A 19,228-nucleotide genomic window follows, 5' to 3' on the forward strand; every position below is an offset into this window, starting at 1 on the left:
ACTAGTTCAAGTTGAAAGCAGATTCCAAGTGGATACATTACACAAGTAAATCTTATCAGCTTGAATTAAAGTCGCAAATGAGCTATTTTAATATAATATGATACACTCTTTCTAAAGAGAAATTTACATCCGTGGAGCTAACTAAATCTTCAAGTTTCTGTTAAAAATTTAAACTTTTGCAATTCCTTCATCTTACATAAGGACAGAGCAAATAAATTATTTTCCAACACAGAGGGGGAGAGAGTTGATGCGAAAATGAAAAGACTAGAATCCAAGTATGCGCCCCTGCATCTTGTCCCACTGATTGAAAGGCTGGGAACCCCACAGGTAAGGCGTGCTGTGGTTGCTAGGGACTGCTCAAAAGGTGGAAATCCACATCAGACTAGGGGAGGGGGTGGAAGCAACGAGGAGGGTCCCTCCGGAACATTGTGAGGATTCGAGATGGTTATGTAGAAAGGGCTTAAGCACCTATCTCAGGAACAAAGGTAGCCGCAAAAGATGCTACCTGTTGTCATTGGTTACCCTTTCGTGAACAACAACAACAACAAAACGGTCTTTTTTGTTGTTTTTATTTGTTTTGTTTTGTTTTTTGAGGCAGGGTTTCTCTGTGTAGCTCTGGCTGTCCTGGAACTCGCTCTGTAGACCAGGCAGAGACCTGCCTCCCCTGCCTGCTGCTGGGATTAATGGTGTGCACCACCACTGTCCCACTGAACAAAGCTTTTTGAATAGGGTTTTGCCTTAGAAGTTGTAATAAAAGGCAATGTACCAGAATAAAGTTTACCCTGGATCTGGCGTACTTAACCTATTGTTGGCACCATTGCCATTTCAACCACATTTGGGTTTTTTTTTTTTGGTGGGGTCGGGGAGGGCTCTACATTTAGTGGCATTGCTGGCTTCTGGTTAACTAGAAATATCTTTGGAAATTGCCATATGACCTGGAGCCAAAGTTGCTTTGCAGTTAAGGATAGTTGTACTTCATTCTTCTTGACTCAGCTATTTTAATCTTTAGGACATACTTAGTTGCTGATAACTTACTGGTGCAATAATTGCAATAGTTTATTGATGATTGCTTCCACGAGCCCTCTTTTTTGCCTGCTTAGCATTTTCTATCTGTCAAAAGCAGACCTGAGGGTAGTTTGTTTTTCGCCCTCCCATACTCTATCATGGGTTGTAATATTCCGTGTACTTTTTGCAGCAAATTGCAATCGCAAGAGAAGGAGACTTACTGACCAAGGAGCGACTTTGCTGTGGTCTGTCCATGTTTGAGGTCATCCTGACACGGATCCGGACCTTTCTGGATGATCCCATCTGGCGTGGGCCTCTGCCCAGCAATGGGGTCATGCATGTGGATGAGTGTGTGGAGTTTCACAGGCTGTGGAGCGCCATGCAGTTTGTGTACTGCATCCCCGTGGGGACACACGAGTTCACAGTGGAGTAAGTGTGCCTTCTGTGACTCTCTGACAGGGCAGTACCAGGGGAGGCAGAACTGGCGGGGGAGGGGGTGGCCGATGAAAGAGCATGCGTGCAGTCAGCACTGATGTTACCGTCGTCAAAAGCTTTGTAGCTTTTAGCAAGTGCACAGACACCACACTGGTTCAACGCCAATGAGAAGGGGGTCCCTTCCTTGATGCCAAAAGAGGACTCAGAATAAGTATACTGGAATTATCTGAATCCAGAGCAACTGAGGCAAAATTTGGACATTCCTGTTTCCGGGTAGCAGGTTCATACAGTCATTCTTCATAGGTCTGTGACCTACCAAACTAGCGTTTATCGAAACTTGGAAAACTGCTTGTCCTCATCATTCTCCTGTCTGAGAGTCTGTGTAGAGAAAGGAGTTGAGATCGTCCGCCCTTGCTCTCTGCAGACAGACCCGTGAGTCTGCCTCTCTGTTCATTCTGTCGGTTGCTTGGTGCTCACAGGCAGTGTTTTGGAGATGGGCTCCACTGGGCTGGCTGCATGATCATTGTACTGCTCGGACAGCAGCGCCGCTTTGCAGTGCTGGATTTCTGCTACCATCTTCTCAAAGTCCAGAAACATGACGGCAAAGATGAGATTATCAAAAATGTGGTACGTGGACAGACTCTTTGATACATTTGTCTTGGGGAAGAACTTTTTTATCCTAACATAAAATTTGAATTTAAACATAATGCAATTTAAACAAAGAGAAATCCAGAAAGCTTTTACTTTTAAATAGATTCTATTTCTTTTTTCTTATTAGATCTACTCTTTAATCTTAACGTAAAGACTATGTTTTCAGATTGTTGCTCTAACCTTCTGGCTTCCAAATCACGTGCTTTTGAAACTGCCTTTATTAACTTCCTGTCGTCTTATGAAGTTCCCCACGATTGAATTGTAGAAAATAAGTCAGCCATTATATTCTCAAATGCTTTCTTTCATCTCTTCTAGAACATTCCTGCTAGACTTTTCTTCTGCTTTCCATGTGACTTACTTGTTTGAATTAGTTTTTTTCGTCACTCCCAGGACTAGTCAACAGTACAGGCCTAAGGACAGAAATACCAACCAGTGATTAGCTCACTTTTAAATGTCAGCCTGGTTCAGCTGATTGCCCTGCTTCACCGCACAGAGCTAAATGGCATGTGTTTTCCCAGGCAGCCCTGAAGGATGAATGTGTGTCCCGTCTCCTTGGGTCACGGGCTGAATTCAATTTAACGCTGTCAGCTCATTTCCTCACATGGCTTCCACAGAGCAGTTTCAAGCCGCAGGGATCACCCACCTTTGCTTTTCCGCTCAGATGACTGGATTGGGTTTGCCTGGACAGATCCAGGCGCTCTTCTGAAGCACTTTTCATCAAGACAATATCCACAGCGGTTGTGTGGGCATTTCTGAAGGGTTGTGCTAGCTCCCGTACTGCCATACCCTTGGCTGTCTGGAATACAGCCCGAGTATTTTCTTCCTGTTTTTGTGGAAATAACTCATTTCAGGTTAAGTTGGCTGGGGTTTTTAGGTTTTTTTGTTTTTTTTTTTTTTCTATTGCAACAGTATGGCCACAGCACACTCAAGATTATTATTCTGGACAGAAAATTGAAGTCAGCCCCACAACTGTCCCAGAGTTCCATCTAAAGTAGGGTTGCTAGACAAATCTTGTTAAACCTCGGGTACACAGCAAATTTCAGCTTGTCAGTGGAAGTCAACAAGAGACACTGCCCAAAACAGCTGCCCACAGTCTGAGGAGACCCATATCCTCTAGGGACTCCCACTCAGAGTGGGATCCTTGATAGCTCTGAGATTGTCTTGTTAGGAAATATTTTCCCCTCTTTTCAGTAAATGACGTCATAGAGTTGCATCAGGATGCTTTGGATAGGATTACAAACTGATAACATAAAGCCAGGAGCCACAAGGGCTGCACAAGGGATCAGGACATACTTTAATGGAACATACTGGAAATGGAGCTTTTTCTCATGGGAGTCCCAGAAGTTACAAGTCTGTGGATCAGGATCTCGACCCTTGGGAGGTGGAACCTGGGGTTTTTACTTTTAAACATTTTTCTCATTGCAATTTGGTTGAAATCTTGGCAGGAATATTTAAACTGGAATGTTCCCCTCTTGCTGTTGTATATTGTAATTCTGATAGCTGAAGGCCTTGGAATCTCTGAAGGCCAGTTAAGATTATCATATTCTGTGTAACATGGCCTGCTTGCGAGTTTGTGTTTCATTTCACCTGATTTAAATGTCTTTGAAGATTTGCTGTTCACTGCCAGTCATTACCACCTGGTGTTATCAGAGCTTCTCGTGAAGGATAGACCAGGCTATCTCTTTATCACGGTCTACCCTTCTCATCTTTACCCCGTGTGGGCAGAGCCAGCAATACTTTCAAGTTCTGTGTGTCTGTGACTTTTATCCAGACTTAGGAAGACTGAGCCAAAGCATCTTCTCCATAGCACTATTGAACTGGAAATACACAACTCATATTTCATTAGTTCACAGGGCTTTACATATTAAACATATTTTTTTCATGTTAATGTTCTTCTTCTTTGCTTTTGGGCTTTGGAGAAAAGGGTCGCCCAGCATGACCTGGAACTCTCCATGTACCCCCAGGCTGGCCTCGAACTCACTGTCCTTTATGCTGAATATATGAACATGCCTTTAAGTTTTACAGGTATAGACGTAACAGTATCAACATTACAAAGAGGTGATTTAAATTGGAAATCTATTTGTTAGTCCAGTGGTGATATTTAAAAGACGGTAGGGTCATGTATTTTTCTGTAGGAGAGTCCTTGCATCGTAAAGCGCAGTAAATCTAAGCGTCTGGTCTGATTGTAGCCACTGAAGAAGATGGTGGAGAGGATCCGGAAGTTCCAGATTCTCAACGATGAGATCATCACTATCCTGGACAAGTACTTGAAGTCTGGTGATGGGGAGAGCACGCCTGTGGAACATGTCCGCTGCTTCCAGCCGCCCATCCACCAGTCCCTAGCCAGCAGCTAAGGGCTAAGCTGACGGCATCCTGTAACTGACGGCATGTTTGTCTTTATGTTAATTATATTGACGTTTTTAGGGACTATTTTGAACCTACTTCCGGGGGTGCTTTTTGATCTGAAAGCTTAACTTTATAAAACTTATTTTTCTAAACTAAAACTTGTATATGCCTTTGGAATTGGGAAGTATGAGAATACTGGTTGCCAGTTGTTGCCATTACTATGATGGTCTTAACAGGTATTTTTATGTTGAATGTTCCAGTAGCTAGTTATAAAATATTGAATTAGCCTGTAAGAAGCATAACGCCAACTAACTGTATTTTAAAACTTCCCTACCAATTTTTATTATACTTAATGAGTAGCTGCTTTGTTTAGGGATTTTTCTGACGGTCTTTTAGGAAATCTTTTCTAAGTCATTGCTCCCTTTTATGCCAAAAGAGTGAAATTGTTTCCTCTGCTTCCACCAAATCCAGTAATGTCAGTCTGATTTGTAAGATACGACTTACAGATTAGAGAAATAAAAGTTAATGTAATCTGTTTGTGTTCGTTCACTGGGGTGGCAGGACATTTCACAGTGAGGGTTCAGATCAGTGTCTGCAGAACAAGGTCATGACGTCGTTCAGAAACAACCAGCACACGGTTACCTTTACCCCGGGTTTGGGCAGGGGTGAAATGACCATCAGTGAGAGGGAAGGCAGCAGCAGCTAGCTGCGTTGTCCACACAGGACAGAGAAACACCAGGACTAAGGTATGTGCTCCCATTTTCAAGGCCAACAGTTTGGGGGGCGGGGAGGGGTTGGCATGGGACAGTGGACACTGCAAGAAAGGGACTGGGAAGAATTTGAGCCCGTCCCTAACAACCCTAAACATTGCTTCTCAATTGCGGGGGGAACTATCTCAATCAGCTTGAGTTGGTCCATGGGACCTGCCAAGTGGAAACCTAGAACCCAGTTTGGCTCTACTTTTGGAATAGAAATCGAGAATTGGGTACAGTGACGGGAACTGACATCCCAGCAGCTGCTTGCAGAGCTGAGGAATGAGGATCCCTGGAGCCCAGGAGTTCAAGGACAACTTAAGGAACGTAACAACACCATTGGGCTGCGAAACACCAAAGTCCAAAAGCTCTGAGCTTTATTTTACATAGAAAATAAAACACAAGTACTATTCTGCTGTACTGTAAACCTGAGTTACATCTTTAACAAGCCTGATATCAAAAAGTTACCTAAAATATTTGATATGAAGTTGTTGTGATGGCATCTGTACTCAGCCTATGAAAGTGTAGATTGTAAAAGTCAACGACTGTGTTACTAAGTGACAGCCCAAATAAAGTCAATGACTATATTACTAAGGGACAGCCCAAATAAAATGCTTGTGTACAAGATTACGTACGTATAAAGTATTTTACGTACAACACACTCATTCTCAATGAGGAAACTAACTCTTCATCCCCAACGGAATGAACATTGGCTTTTTTACATGTGCAAAATAATAACATAGATACAGTACATAAACAGACATACAGGATATCTGTGGAGGGAAAAACTATAGCTCCTGGGCTGAAAATACATAGAAAGGCTGGAAATGTAGCTCAGTGTTAGAACATTTGTGTAGAATATACTGGGTCTTGTGACTGACACCCAGTATGGCCAAAACGGAGTTAGACAGGGTGGCAGCAGAGAAAGAAGAAGGCAAGAGCTCCTCAAAACGCCAATAATGAAACAAAGCTATCCCGCCCCCACCCCCCAAAGAGGATTTCACAAAACCAGCACTAAGCCACTATGCAGTTATGGGCAGGAATAGAAAAAAGCGTAGGCCCAAACTCCAGTTTTTCCTGTCAGTGGGAACAGCCTGGAGGGGAGCGTGGTTTTTCTGTCTGTCTGTCCAATACATGACTGAGAAGTGGGCACGTCTGATGCTGGAGAGTGCTCCTTACATTGGTCTAGTTTTTTTGTACTTGTTCTCGTTTTTCTATGAACATTATTCACAGCTTGTAAAAAACCAAAATGTGTAAGGTTTAAACTCTTAAGTAAAATAAAAGAGACCATATTTTACAAACATTTAAATCTAAGCATCTGGAATCAGAATAAGGACTTTGTTCCAACTTGTCATTTTAGCCAAGCACGGGTTTCTAAATTGAAGAGACCGCACAAGTCTTTGTCAACATCCCAGAGTTGTTAGGAGGGCCGAAGGACACTACAGTCCACTGTGAGCATGACACGGAGCTCTGGTGGCTGAGGAGGCAGGCAGTGCTGACTGACAGCCTTGCGGTGCTTTCCACAGGAGGCTGGCAAACTTGCGTGGAAACCCATGTGTGGGTGACGAATCATATTTATAATCCAAAAGCCTTAGTATGAGGGATTGATGGGATGGGGATCACAAATGAACATTTTTATGTTCATCACCAATGAAAAGATAAAGCATCTTTATAGGCTTAACGTTATCATTAGTACATTGGAGCTCTGGAGAACGGGTAAAAACGTGAAATGTTTTTACAACAATACAGTGTTATTAGAAATCAGCCATGTGCCGAGGTCATTTTAGTGAGCTACCATTCTTGAAATATAAGAAAAGTAATTTTCTTGATCCAAATTAGTGAAAACTAATTAAAAAAAGATTGTCTTCCAATAACATTATTTGAGGACATTTTTTTTTTCAGATACATTCTGATACTCAAAAATCACTATAGCAGAATTATAGGTTAACTTTTCAATCTTATCCTTAAAAAGATGCCAGATTTCCATTTCTACGGGAGATATTTTCACTAGTGTGTTCAATTCCACAGGGTAGGTCTTCTTCATTATTATTAAGAACTTCATACATACTAGAAAGACTGCCATTCATTGTCTTTTCATCTTTTCGAAAAGATACAGGCAGACTTGCTAGACTAAAACTGACATCTTTAAAGGCATGCAACAAAAATATCCCCACGATGATTGTGAAGAAGCCACTCAAAGTCCCAATGACGTCATCAGCGGGCATATCTTGCCACTCTTTAAAAAGAATAGCTGAACAAGTCAGAACTGAAGTTGTAAAGAACACGTAATATATCGGCGTCACAATGGAAGTGTTGAAAATGTCCAGAGCCCGGTTGAGATAATTAATCTGTGTGCTCACACAGACCACAAGGCTGAGAAGGAGGATCCAGGCCAGGGGGTGCTGCAGAACAGGCTTGCCGGCCAACAACTCTTTGATGGCGATGCCCAAACCCTTCACACAGGAGACTGAAAATGCTCCAATCACAGAGCAGATTGTTATATACACAAGAATGTTTGTTTGTCCGTGTCGAGGTCCCACCACAAAGATGAATATCAAGGCCACAATGACCACAAATGTTGCAAAGATCACGAAACCTAGAAGAAGCAAAAAAAATAAAGTTTTATTAAATCAGGATGCACATAGAAAACAAACTCAATAGGAAAGGTATACATATCCCAGGACTAACTTCCCTACAAAACTGACTCCTATTAATTAATTTTGAAATGTACTTTTATGGAATTTGTAAGTTACTAATAACATATAACACCAAGGAAACAATTCTCAGACGGTGACTTCTCACCCAGGAAAAAATTAGCTTTTCCTTGTTCCTCCAGCAAAATCACACCTAACAGATAGAACAAAAGTCCACACTGGAGCCCTGGGGGCCGAGTGCGTGCCTAGCATGTGCAGGACCCTGAGTTTTATACCTCAGTTCCACTTTAAATACATGGTGTAAGACTAAAATATGCTTCACAGACTTAAAAACACAACACTAACACTTCTAAAGTAGTATCTTATGCCTACTTAACTATTCTAGAGCACAAGGCAGGGGAATGCTCATGACAACAGGGAAAGAGAAGCCGCTGGAGACTCGAGTTCAGGAAGTACCCTTGGCTATTCAACATGTTCATCTGCAAAAATCAGGAGTTAGGAGTATTCCCGTTGAAAGAACAGTCATTAAGAGAACCTCAGAACTTCTGGGGTCCTGGTGGAGTGCGGAGGTGTGCGGCACAGCTGCCAGCAGTACAATCGTGGGCTGGGCAGCTCTCAGGCATCCGAGCTCCACTGCAGAGAGCACGCAAATGACCTTTTGCATTTTGAGATGGAAAGGAGGTGGGGGATGGGGGCATATACCAATAGCCCTATCAGTCTGGAAGTGGAGGCAGAACCATTAGGAACTCATGATTAATTTTGGCTATAGCAAACGTTGAAGCTGGCCTAGGCTACGCGAGACCTTGTGACAGAGAGAAAGAAGGAAAGGGGCGGGGGGGACAAACCAAGGCTAAGAAAAGCCACTCTGCTTCAAACTCCATAAATAAAGGATATTTAAAGCAGACAGCAACAAGGAAAGAAAGGCAGCAGGACAAATATTTTATGAGAACTATTTCTGAGTGTCAGAAAGTATAGGCTAGCTCAAAGAACGCAGCAAATCTGAGAAAACTGAACACTGAACGTGGTGGCACACGCCTTTAACCCTAGCACTTGGGAGGCAGAGGCAGGCGGGTGTCTGGGAGTTTGAGACCATCATAGTGTATGCAGAGTTCCAGACAAACCAGAGCTGAGACCCTGTCTCCGTCTCCCCCAGAAGGGCAGATTCCACATCTGAATGTGACTCAGTAGCAGAGAACACTCACACCCACTGTGGAGGAGCATAAACAGGAGCCAGAACAGGACACCTGGTTCAAAGTCTACGCAGGCTTCAAGTAGAGCCAGACCATGAGTTCTAGGAGGAACTGATAATTTCACAGCAATAACTATCAGCTGAGGCAAATTCCAAGCCATAGCAGAAAAACTGGGTAAATGACGCACACCGAAAACCCCAGGACTGGCCAGCCTGGCTGTAAAGTGAGAGCAGGTGGAAATAAAGAGGGAAAGAAGGAAGTCACCACGATGGTTTAACAACAGAGTTTTACTGAGAGAACAGTATAAGGCGATATACGACGCCAAAGTCAGGGAAACAAGTTCAAATGTTTTCAGGAACACACCTGCAGCTTTTCTTACCTGGATCACCTAACTTATGGGACATTTCATTTAAGGTCTCAATCTCCTCTTCCTTCGGGGCATGAATGACCATCACTGTAGAGCCTAGAATACTCAGCAAACAGCCAATTTTCCCATGAAGATTAAGCCTTTCATTTAGGAAGTATGAAGACAGAATGGCACTGAAAGGAAGAATGAGACGTTGAACAGTTAAATTAGCTTTTTTCCCCTCACTTTTAAAATTCAACAAACTTGCAATGCAGATTACTAAACTCAAACAAAATACTTCCTGCTTTTAGACAAGGAAAACGTACGTTCAATCAGAACAAGGACTTAAAGGTGGCTCTGCTAGAAAGCACTGGACTCTTCACCTGGGTTTATGAGCGTCCAGCTAGTAGGATAAAAATGTGACCTCTGCCCCTACTTTGCACCTGGCTCCTTTGCTCAGTAAGTACTACTTCCTGCAATCCCCTTAGATTGAAGGAGCAAGTCTGATCAAAAAAAAAAAAAAAAAAAAAAGACAGAAAGAAAGAAACCACAGATAAGTCTGAACAGCCTCCCAAACAAAAGCCACCCCTTACAGGCACAGTGACAAGGCCCCTCTTAACCAACTCGCCTGATCAAACTGAGACTGCTTGACTCTGGCTCACTCTCCTTGTGTGGACTGGGAGCTTGTACCACCCCTCCCCCCTTGCCTTTCCAGCACACTATACTGATCAGTTTCTGGCTGGCTGTCTCTATGGCTTCTCTTGGACTGGCATTTTGGTATTAGCCACAAAATCTCGTCTAGGAGCACCAGAACCTTTGTCCTAGAACTGAACACAACGAAGCGCCTGCTCCACATACACTGACACTGCACCTGCCATCCGGGAAGACTCCACATGAAACATAAAGAAAGAGCTATAATTTACATATTAAAAATCTATATCCAAACCAATGCTTCAAATTTACCGAACTTCAATCCTTTTAAAGTTATACTTATTTATCCCCTCCACCCCTGGCTCTCTTGCTGTGTGGCGCTAAGACAACTTGTCCAAGTAGGCTCTCTCCACAGTGTGGGTCCTGGGTATCAGACTCATCAAACTTGGAAGCACGTGGGTTTTTGGTTTTTTTTTTTACCTGCTAAGCCATCTTGCCAGCCCTTATGTGCTGGTTTAATTGTGTACAATTTGCCTATAATACAGAGTCAGGAAACTGTGGACTCGGAACATTTAATTATTAGTTTGCCTATAAATTACAAGTTTTTATAACTTGGTTTTACCAAAATCTAAAAAGAAAGTACAGGACAAATAAAGATCACAACATAATAAAAGAAAAATTAAGGATAAAAACAAAATTCCATTTTATATATAATTTATTTTAAAAAGTAATAAAAAGTTCTCAACTTTCAACATAATAATAAAAATTCAGATTTCAGACAGGCTTAGCTATCTGGACTAATCATTACCATAACAAAACAGGACAAGTTTTAAGTTGGTCTTGCAAAGAAAGTACCTCAGGCCAGTCTGTAGAAACACCGCCTCTCCTGAGACCTGACATTACAGGCGCTGATGGAGCCTGCCTGCCAGTGTGTGTGCACTGGATGGTAAAGGTGAGGCAAGTGCCACCTGGAATTTCCTAGAGCTGAAATCACGAACATGCTAGTCCTGAACAAAAGCCGAAACATAAAGTGATTTTGCCCCACAAATCAATAACTATGAAAGTGGGCAACATTGCTACCAAGTATTAAGACGTCCTCAGTTTGTTCCAGTGCACTGACAAATAATCAGAGAGCACTCTAATATTTTGCTGACTGACGTACCATGTCTGCGTGTCAAATGAAGATGCTTACCTTACAAGGACACTGAGAGCGCCCAGTGGAGTCACCAGTGTGGCCGGAGCGAACGCATATGCAGCAAAGTTGGCCACTTCCCCAGCTCCCACTGAAGAGATGGACAAGAACACCGCTCAGACAAGCATACAGTCAGGCTGCATGTGACTGCATTTCATGCTACCTACATATTATTAACTGTATTGTTCAATAACTTCCTTGATTTTTTCTCATGTATGTATTAGTGCTGTCAATTGCCAATATCTGGTATCTGACTCAAGAAACAAATCTATAGTTTTAATTCTAAAAATTGTAATTTATGCTTAAAGGTAATAAAGATATCTGTAGACTAGAATACCAAATATATTTAAGAGAAGCAGCTACTTTTACACAACGGAGTACTACATAGCAATAAAAATAATGACATCTTGAGATTTGCAGGCAAATGGATGGATCTAGAAAACATCATACTGAATGAGGTAACCCAGACCCTAAAAGACAAATATCATATGTACTCACTCATAAGTGTCTTTAAGACATAAAAGCAAAGAAAAACAGCCTACAATTCACAACCCCAGAAAACCTAGACAACAATGAGGACCCTAAGAGAGATATACATGGATCTACAAGGAAGGAGAAAAAGACAAGATCTCCTGGGTAAATTGGGAGCATAGAGGTCACGAGTGAGGGGAGAAGGAGAGATGGGAGGAAAGGGGAGGAATGGAGAAAAATGTATACCTCAATAAAAACAATTAAAAAAAAAACCCAGATAGATATAAAGGCAAATCTCACAAGTTTTACTGGATCCTTCTTTCTAAAAACCAACCTCAGAGACATGAAGGCCCTGAGGCCATGTTTTCACTAGAGAATTTCTGCTTCCTGCCAGGTGCACAGGGACTAGCAAGAAGTTGTCAAGTGGTGACTCAGTACATAAGAGACAGGGAGACAGCCTTCAGAGTTCAGCCAGAACACTCCGGGCAACCAAAGGCTGACCCTTGTTAGCACGACTCAGAGACCACCATCTCCTTACCTACTTCCTCTAGGGCAGCAGTTATAAGTCCGTGGGTCATGACCCCTTTGGGGTCACATGTCAGTTATTTACATAAGTTCATAACAGTAGCAAAATCACAGTTCTGAAGTAGCAACGAGAATAATGTTGTGGTTGGGGGGGCCACAGCACGAGGAAGTGTACTATACAGGGTCAGGGCATTGGGAAGGCTGAGTCCGCTGCACCAGGCGGCACCTCGAGAGTTTCTATCACATCCTGGACCAAAGGCTGGTCTCCACTATCACGTCAGCTCTTCAATTCATTTCAAGGAGGCTTTTCTCTCAGCTTTGTAACTTGTTTTCAGTGAAAATGCTGACCCATCTGTCCAGTGCACGATTACTACATGTTTCCATACTGCTTTCTGCTTGGCTGTCTTTTGCTGTAGAGGTGAGGAGATACCTTTTTTTTTTCTTTTCTTTTTTGAGTTGTCTTATTTTAATTGCTTTTTTGAGACCAGTTCTCAGTATGTAACTGGGGCTGGCCTCATACTTTAATTTTCTTTTTATTTTATGTGCATGAATGCTTGTCTGCAGGTGTGCCTGTGTGCCCTGTGCATGCCTGGTTCCTGCAGAGGCCAGAGAGGGTATCAGATATCCTGGAACTAGATACAGACAGCTGTGAGTCACTGTGTGGTCTTCCACAAGAGTAACAGCGCCTCTTAACCAAAGCCATCTCTGTCCAGCCTCACGGGCTTGCTTTCTTACACAGCCCGGATTAGCTGCCCAGGTCAGGCCCTCTCATAGAAATCACTAAGACAAGGCTCCACAGACATGCCCACAGGCGGCCAGTGTATGGAGGTGGTTCCTCAACTGAGGTTCCTTCTTCCCAAGCAACTCTGGTTTGTGACACACTGACAGAAACTAAGATAACATCCCCTTTACTCCCTGAACAGAGTCTATTCTCTGGTTACACACAAGTGTAAAATGAGGAGGCAGGGGTGTGGTGTTTGTAATTTAAGTCCTCCTATATTGTGATCCTGTGTTTAAAAACAAAAATGTTGGTGTATTTTCAATTTTGTTTTTGTTTTTTTTTCCCAAGACAGCTCTGGCTGTCCTGGAACTCACTTTGTATGTAGACCAGGCTGGCCTCGAATTCAGAGATTTGCCTGCCCCTGCCTCCTGAGTGCTGGGAGGCGGTCTCTTTCCTCCTCTATTCCTGAGGTCTCAATGTATCTAAGTCTATATGAGTATCTGCTATTTGGACTTCCACACAGTCTCATTCCCTAATGGCCTCCTGTAGTATTTGGTTTTACATAGATAGCAACTCCAAATTTTTTAGTCACCAGCCTGAATGACCTGGTACAAGTCCAGACCTGTCTAAGTAATTGCCAATTTCACATATCTGTTTAAATGTTTTATCTAAACTTTTAACATTAATACACTCAGACAAACTCCTGATCTCCTCCTACCTGGTCAGTTCAAGTCCTTCCTATCTCTTTAGCATCAGAACAGTCCTTTCTACCACTGTGGCCAACAGTCTTCAATGTCCTTCATTTACACCATACATTTTGATCGATGAGAACATGTATACATCTTGTCAGTTCTACACTGAAAACATATACAGAATCCTTCTCACTATACTTCCTGGCACGACCCCGTCCGAGTTGTTACCTCCTTTAACCCCAGTATCCTGGCGTAGTCTACACAGGAGGCCTGTGCGTCAACACAGCAGCCAGACAATGACAGCACACCTGCTCAGGATCTCCAATGGCTTCCCATCCAACATAGAGTAAAAGTCCTCTCCGTGAGCTAAGGAAGGCCCTCGTTTCTCTAAACTTATCTCCTGATGCCCCCTGGCTCACACTCCTTACTGCTGACCTTTCTTTAAAGCTTCCCGGGGTTTTAATGCTCTAGTGTTAGAGAGAAAAATCACTCTAATTATGCTGCTGGAAAAAGAAGTTTACTGACATGGCTTGTTGGCCCAGACTTTGGGAAATTTCAGGATCTTTTAAGAACTTTTATCAGATATAAACCAAGGCTTGCAGTTTCTGAAGGCTAGAGCCATATTCCAAAGCGGCACACTGATATGACTGGCTGTTGTTCAGGATCTTTCTAAAATAGCTATTGAATGTCTTCACAACACAGCAACTGGCTTCCCCAAAACAAACAATCCAAGAAGGAAGGGGAGAGCTGCAACTCCATTTATGATGTGGCCTTAGAAGTCATACATCATGACTTTCTGGATTCTGTGATCGTACTGGGACAGCACTAACTCCATCTAAGAGACGATTACCCAAAAGTGTGAATCCCAGGAGGTAAGAACAACTGGAGGCATCCCAGAGAGGGCTGCAGCATTCACAGGCAGTCGCAGGCCGCAGTGAAGTCTGCAGTTACTATTCCCTTTGTTTTCTCACATGACCCGGTCCCTCACATTCTCACCTGTCTACTACCCAAATACAATCTTTTCAGTAAGGTTTGTCCTCGTGGTTTCCCACCTAAAAGTCGGTCTATTTACTCTCCAGTTCATATCCCCCCCACACACTGTTTAACCTATTCCTGCTTATTGTCTGCCCACTTTAAATGTAAGTTCCTTGTATGATTTTCTGTGTGTGGGGGGGAGGTGCTTTTGTCCACTCTTACTAACTCTTTGGCATCAAGAACAATGTCTGGCATACAAGAGATGATCAACAGAAAAGCACCTGCTGAATATTCTAGTCTCTGGTGTCTTACAGACAATTTCGTTCACATCTTCCAAAGACTAATTTTGTGTCTGAGTGTTTCACCTGAACATATGTATGCATGTTACCATGGGCATGCTTGGTGCCCACGGAGCTCAGAAAAGTGTCCAGGATACCCTGGGACTGGAGTTACAGATGGTTGTGAACCACCATATAGGTGCTGGGAATAGAGCTCAGGTCCCCTACTAGAGCAACAACCACTGAGCCATCTTTCCATCCTCTTCACCAAAATAAACATGAACGGTCTTATTAAATAGACACCCCCTTTCCAATTTAGAATGAGAGCTAATAAAGGAGAAGAAGAAGGAAAAGATCCTCTGGCTTCCATTTACCAGTTATTTTCTTCTTTTTTTGCAACACTGGGGAATCAAATCTCGGGTGTTTCACATATTAGGGAAGTGCTCTATCCCCCCACCCCCAGCACACACATACCTTTAACCTCTTATCCTGTGTTTTTAAAGGCAAAGCCATAAACAAAAATATTTTAATCAAATTAGTATTTCTTAAGTTCTTATTAAAAATAAATAAGTATTAAGTGAGTTATTTTTACAGGCTTAAGTCTATTTTGAATTTAACTCATAAAAGCAAGCTCTAAGCTCTAAAATGTACTAATATGAAACACTTTAGCATATATTTATAATGTTTACTTGAAATGTTCTCTATACATACTTGATAGCAGTCCAGCCCACCACAACCATTCTTTAAGATATGCATGGCCACCTTGACCTGTGAATGAAGAGATAGTTCATTTCTTTAGCAGATTATCATTCTCTTGTAAAACCTCCGCAACTAGTAAGTCATCACAGATTTTAAATTGTCTCACTATGAGATTTCTTTGTAATTATGATCATCTTAGAAAAGACATCTTCACAATGTTTACATTAGTACTCTCCTCTTGAGTTAAAGGACAAACCTAAGCAGCTTTGATAAATAAGAAAAATGAACAAGCAAAAAGTAACAAAGCTGGGCAATGCGGTGCACACAGCAATCCCAGCACTTAAGTCTCAAGGGCTACAGAGTGAGTCCAGGAGAACCTGAACTAGAAAAAGAACCTTTCTGGAGGGAAGGGCTTACAGAAGTGGATGGACTTCAAAGCAGTTCGTCTACAAAGGGGAACGCTAGTTAGATGTGTGCAGACCACTGGAGAGAGCACTAGGGTCACACGAAGACTGAGAACTCCTCATAATGCAGGCTGCCAATCTACTTTTTCCTTGGTTTTCCCCTTGACCAAACTAAGTTGGGAAATAATTGGCACTTTGGCCACTGTCCATAAAAAAACAAAGCAAATCAATTTTACAAGCCATACTTTAGGAATAGTAACAGGAGATGCCTTAAGACCAAGACTGAAGGACTACAGAAAAATGCTGATACTGTTATTTTCTCCCTTGACCATTAAGTCCTAAGAGACTTCTGTGTTGTTTCAACATTGCTGAATTAGATCTGGCATGGGAAGAAAAGTGGTCCCTGTGGCTGACAGTGGTGTAGTCTACTCATGAAGCCTGATATGCTCTAAAATACAGCACAGCCCAGATGTATGGTAAGCATTACTATCTCACGATTCTGGGAACGGCAGTGGATACCCATGGATTGAACTACGGTTCGCTCACACCAAGTATCCTCCAGAGTCTCATAACACATCAGCAGTTCGAGGGGAACACCTACACCACTCAGGTCAGTAAGCAGAGGACTCCAGGCGGACAAGGCCATTTTCTCCTCCGTGCAATTTGAAATCACCAAGAAAAACATCTGAGGCAGAAGTCAGAAATTGTACTATCATGTATATAAAATACACCAGTCCTCAACAAAAGCCTGGTTCTACCCTAGACCCTATCCCTGAAGTGCAGACATGATGAAATCTAAACTCTGAAAACTAACTGGGCACTGACTCTCCCCTATCGACAGCACCTATACAAGTGAACAGTCAATTACTTTTGACAACTTACTTCTCATTACAAAACTGGCATCTGGTTATCTAATAAATATTCTCATATCAAGCAGTTCAAATGTTCCGATATACTCACAAAGCATGCTTCTATATGCAAAGAACCAGGATGTGTAAGCATTTATGCACTTCTGATAGCTTTGGGACATAACTTACCTGCTCTCATGGAGCCCTTTCTGGCAAGTCGCAGAAGGCCTTTTTTTTTCAAAATGAAACTCCCTCCAATGAAAATGCTGGAGGTCATAGCCAATCCCAGACCAATATAAAAGTCATATTTTCCACGCCCCAGGCTCATTTCGTTTGTTCCTTAAGTTCCTGTGAGTGACATTGATCACGAGACAGAGAAGCTGCTTGTGCTGGAGGCAAGATGGTGCAGTCTTCAGATCTAAAAGATACGAGATGAAGTGAGACTTTTCACAGAATGATCATAGCACCTCGAACAATTCACATGTTTGCTTCATTTCTGTCCTCACCAAAATCTTTATTTACTGCCAATGACCAGAAACACATATACTATTACAAACTCAGGGCTAACCTAATCATGGTTCTTCTTCTTACGGCAAAGACTGGACTGTAATACAAAGTCAAGTTTGGGTTAATTTTATAAACTCTAGCTTTGAATTGTTTTAACGATTTCCAACCTTAGCTGATATTCCATAATATAATTCTGCTGTTAGGAAAAGAACAAGAAAATCAAATGTAACAATACATAAATCTAGGTTATCAATATACTTATCAACTTCTCAAACATCCTTATTGAAAAATTCATATAGAGAAATTAAAATTTTTCTCATGCATACATTGTTAAGAAATACACTTGGAGCTGGGTGGTGGTGGTGGCGCCTGCCTTTAATCCCAGCACTTGGGAGGCAGAAGCAGGTGGATCGAGGCCAGACAGGCTCCAAAGCTACAGAGATCCTGTCTCAAAAAAAAAAAAAAAAAAAAAAAAAAGAAAAGAAAAGAAACAACTTGGGGCAAGGTGTGGTAAGACACACCCATAATTCTAGCACTCAGGACGCAGACTTGGGAAAAATTGGAGTTTGAGGCCCACTTAAGCAACATAGGGAGACCCTAGAGGGGCAGGGGACAGGAAGCTCTATGGATACAGAAGGTATATGCTAATCTATTTACCCTCTCTGGAAACAGGCTGAGGAAGGGCAGTTCTCACAAGACATCTACTGGGACACAGAATGTGACTTCTAGTCGTTAGAGAACAGGAGACTCACTCCACAGCTTTCACAACAAGCCAGGTCTAAAACAGACAGTAAGTTCACTTTCCAAATGAGCCGGCCCATGAACTTCACTAAGGTAAAAACTCAAGCTTACAAAGTAGAGGGGGAAATATACTTTCTTCCAGATTTCTGTACCCCAGATTGGGCTTGAAGTAGAAATACTCCTCCTCAGAAGACAAGGCTACAGACCAGTGCCTCCCTACTGGGCCCCATAGCGTCTCTGTTCAAATGTTATTTAGCAGACATATGCAGCTTCTCTGGCTAAGTAACCAGGGTCCAAGCACACGAAGCTTTAGGCTTGATTCCCCAGCAACAAGAACATATGTACATACAAAACAGAAAGAGTAACTTTCAGTTTTCAATGGGGAGGCAGACACAGACATAGCACTACAGCAACAATAAGCATTACCACACTAGTCAGTAGACTCTAAACAAAGGGGAAAGACTAGAGGAGGTTCATTGTGACTGCTATACACTTCAAAGAGATACTTCTCATCTCACTGACGTGGAACTTGGCTACCAGGCCTACTCCGGTAAATGGAGAGAAAATTACGCAGCAGGTTAGGTTGCCAGTTCTGCATAAGGACCTAAAGTCCCTCACACTTTGCTTGTTCCTCTGTACCCTGCCATCAACATATGTGATCACTTATCTTGGTTGTCAACTTCACTGTATCTAGAATCAAGTAAATGCAACCTTCCAGGCTCTCCTATAAGAGATTTATTTCCTTGGTCAGACTACCTGAAGCAGGAAGTCCCACCCCCAATACGGGTGACATAATGTGGCAGCCTAGATAAAAGACATGAAAGAAGAAACTGCTTTTGGCTGCCTGCCTTCACTCTGGCAAGTTGGTGTATCTGGGTGCTGGCATTCCTTCACTGATACTAGAACCAGCTGTGCTTTTTGTTCTCTCAGTATATTTTTAGCTAAAATATAACCGCATCACTTCTCTGAACGTCCACTGTTTCCCTCCAGCCCCCTCCGTATCATTCTCCCTCTCAAACTGACAGGTCCTCTTGCAGAGGACCCAGGATTGGTGCCAAGCACTCACATGGTGGCTCACGACAATCAGTAACTCCAGCTCTAGGAGATCAGACACCCTCTTCTGACTCCCATGGGTACAGAGGCAA

At 42.5% G+C, this 19,228-nt stretch overlaps 2 protein-coding genes across 4 annotated transcripts in view; one reads left to right on the forward strand and one right to left on the reverse strand.

Annotated features, from left to right (window-relative positions):
• Positions 1–4,971, forward strand: part of Cyfip1 (cytoplasmic FMR1 interacting protein 1) — an 80,573-nt gene extending 75,602 nt beyond the window's left edge. The window contains exons 27-30 of the mRNA XM_026784280.1: positions 143–327; positions 1,196–1,434; positions 1,920–2,067; positions 4,281–4,971. Of these exons, the coding sequence (XP_026640081.1) occupies positions 143–327; positions 1,196–1,434; positions 1,920–2,067; positions 4,281–4,445 (737 nt within the window). The 3' untranslated portion in view covers positions 4,446–4,971. The remainder of the gene's footprint in view (positions 1–142; positions 328–1,195; positions 1,435–1,919; positions 2,068–4,280) is intronic.
• A 578-nt stretch (positions 4,972–5,549) lies between these two features.
• Nipa2 (NIPA magnesium transporter 2) overlaps positions 5,550–19,228 on the reverse strand; it is a 23,457-nt gene continuing 9,778 nt past the window's right edge. For 2 of the 3 annotated variants that reach the window (XM_005357812.2, XM_013350236.2), the window contains exons 3-7: positions 17,025–17,253; positions 15,596–15,652; positions 11,223–11,313; positions 9,413–9,573; positions 7,154–7,785 (exon numbers count right to left, since the gene is read on the reverse strand). In XM_005357812.2, coding sequence (XP_005357869.1) covers positions 7,154–7,785; positions 9,413–9,573; positions 11,223–11,313; positions 15,596–15,652; positions 17,025–17,163 — 1,080 coding nt within the window. In that variant the 5' untranslated portion in view covers positions 17,164–17,253. Of the gene's footprint in view, positions 7,786–9,412; positions 9,574–11,222; positions 11,314–15,595; positions 15,653–17,024; positions 17,254–19,228 lie in introns of all 3 variants that reach the window. The other variant, XM_005357813.3, reaches the window with a different exon arrangement.

The sequence above is a fragment of the Microtus ochrogaster genome, chromosome 22, assembly GCF_000317375.1.
Source record: "Microtus ochrogaster isolate Prairie Vole_2 chromosome 22, MicOch1.0, whole genome shotgun sequence".
NCBI classification, from domain to species: Eukaryota; Metazoa; Chordata; class Mammalia; order Rodentia; family Cricetidae; genus Microtus; species Microtus ochrogaster.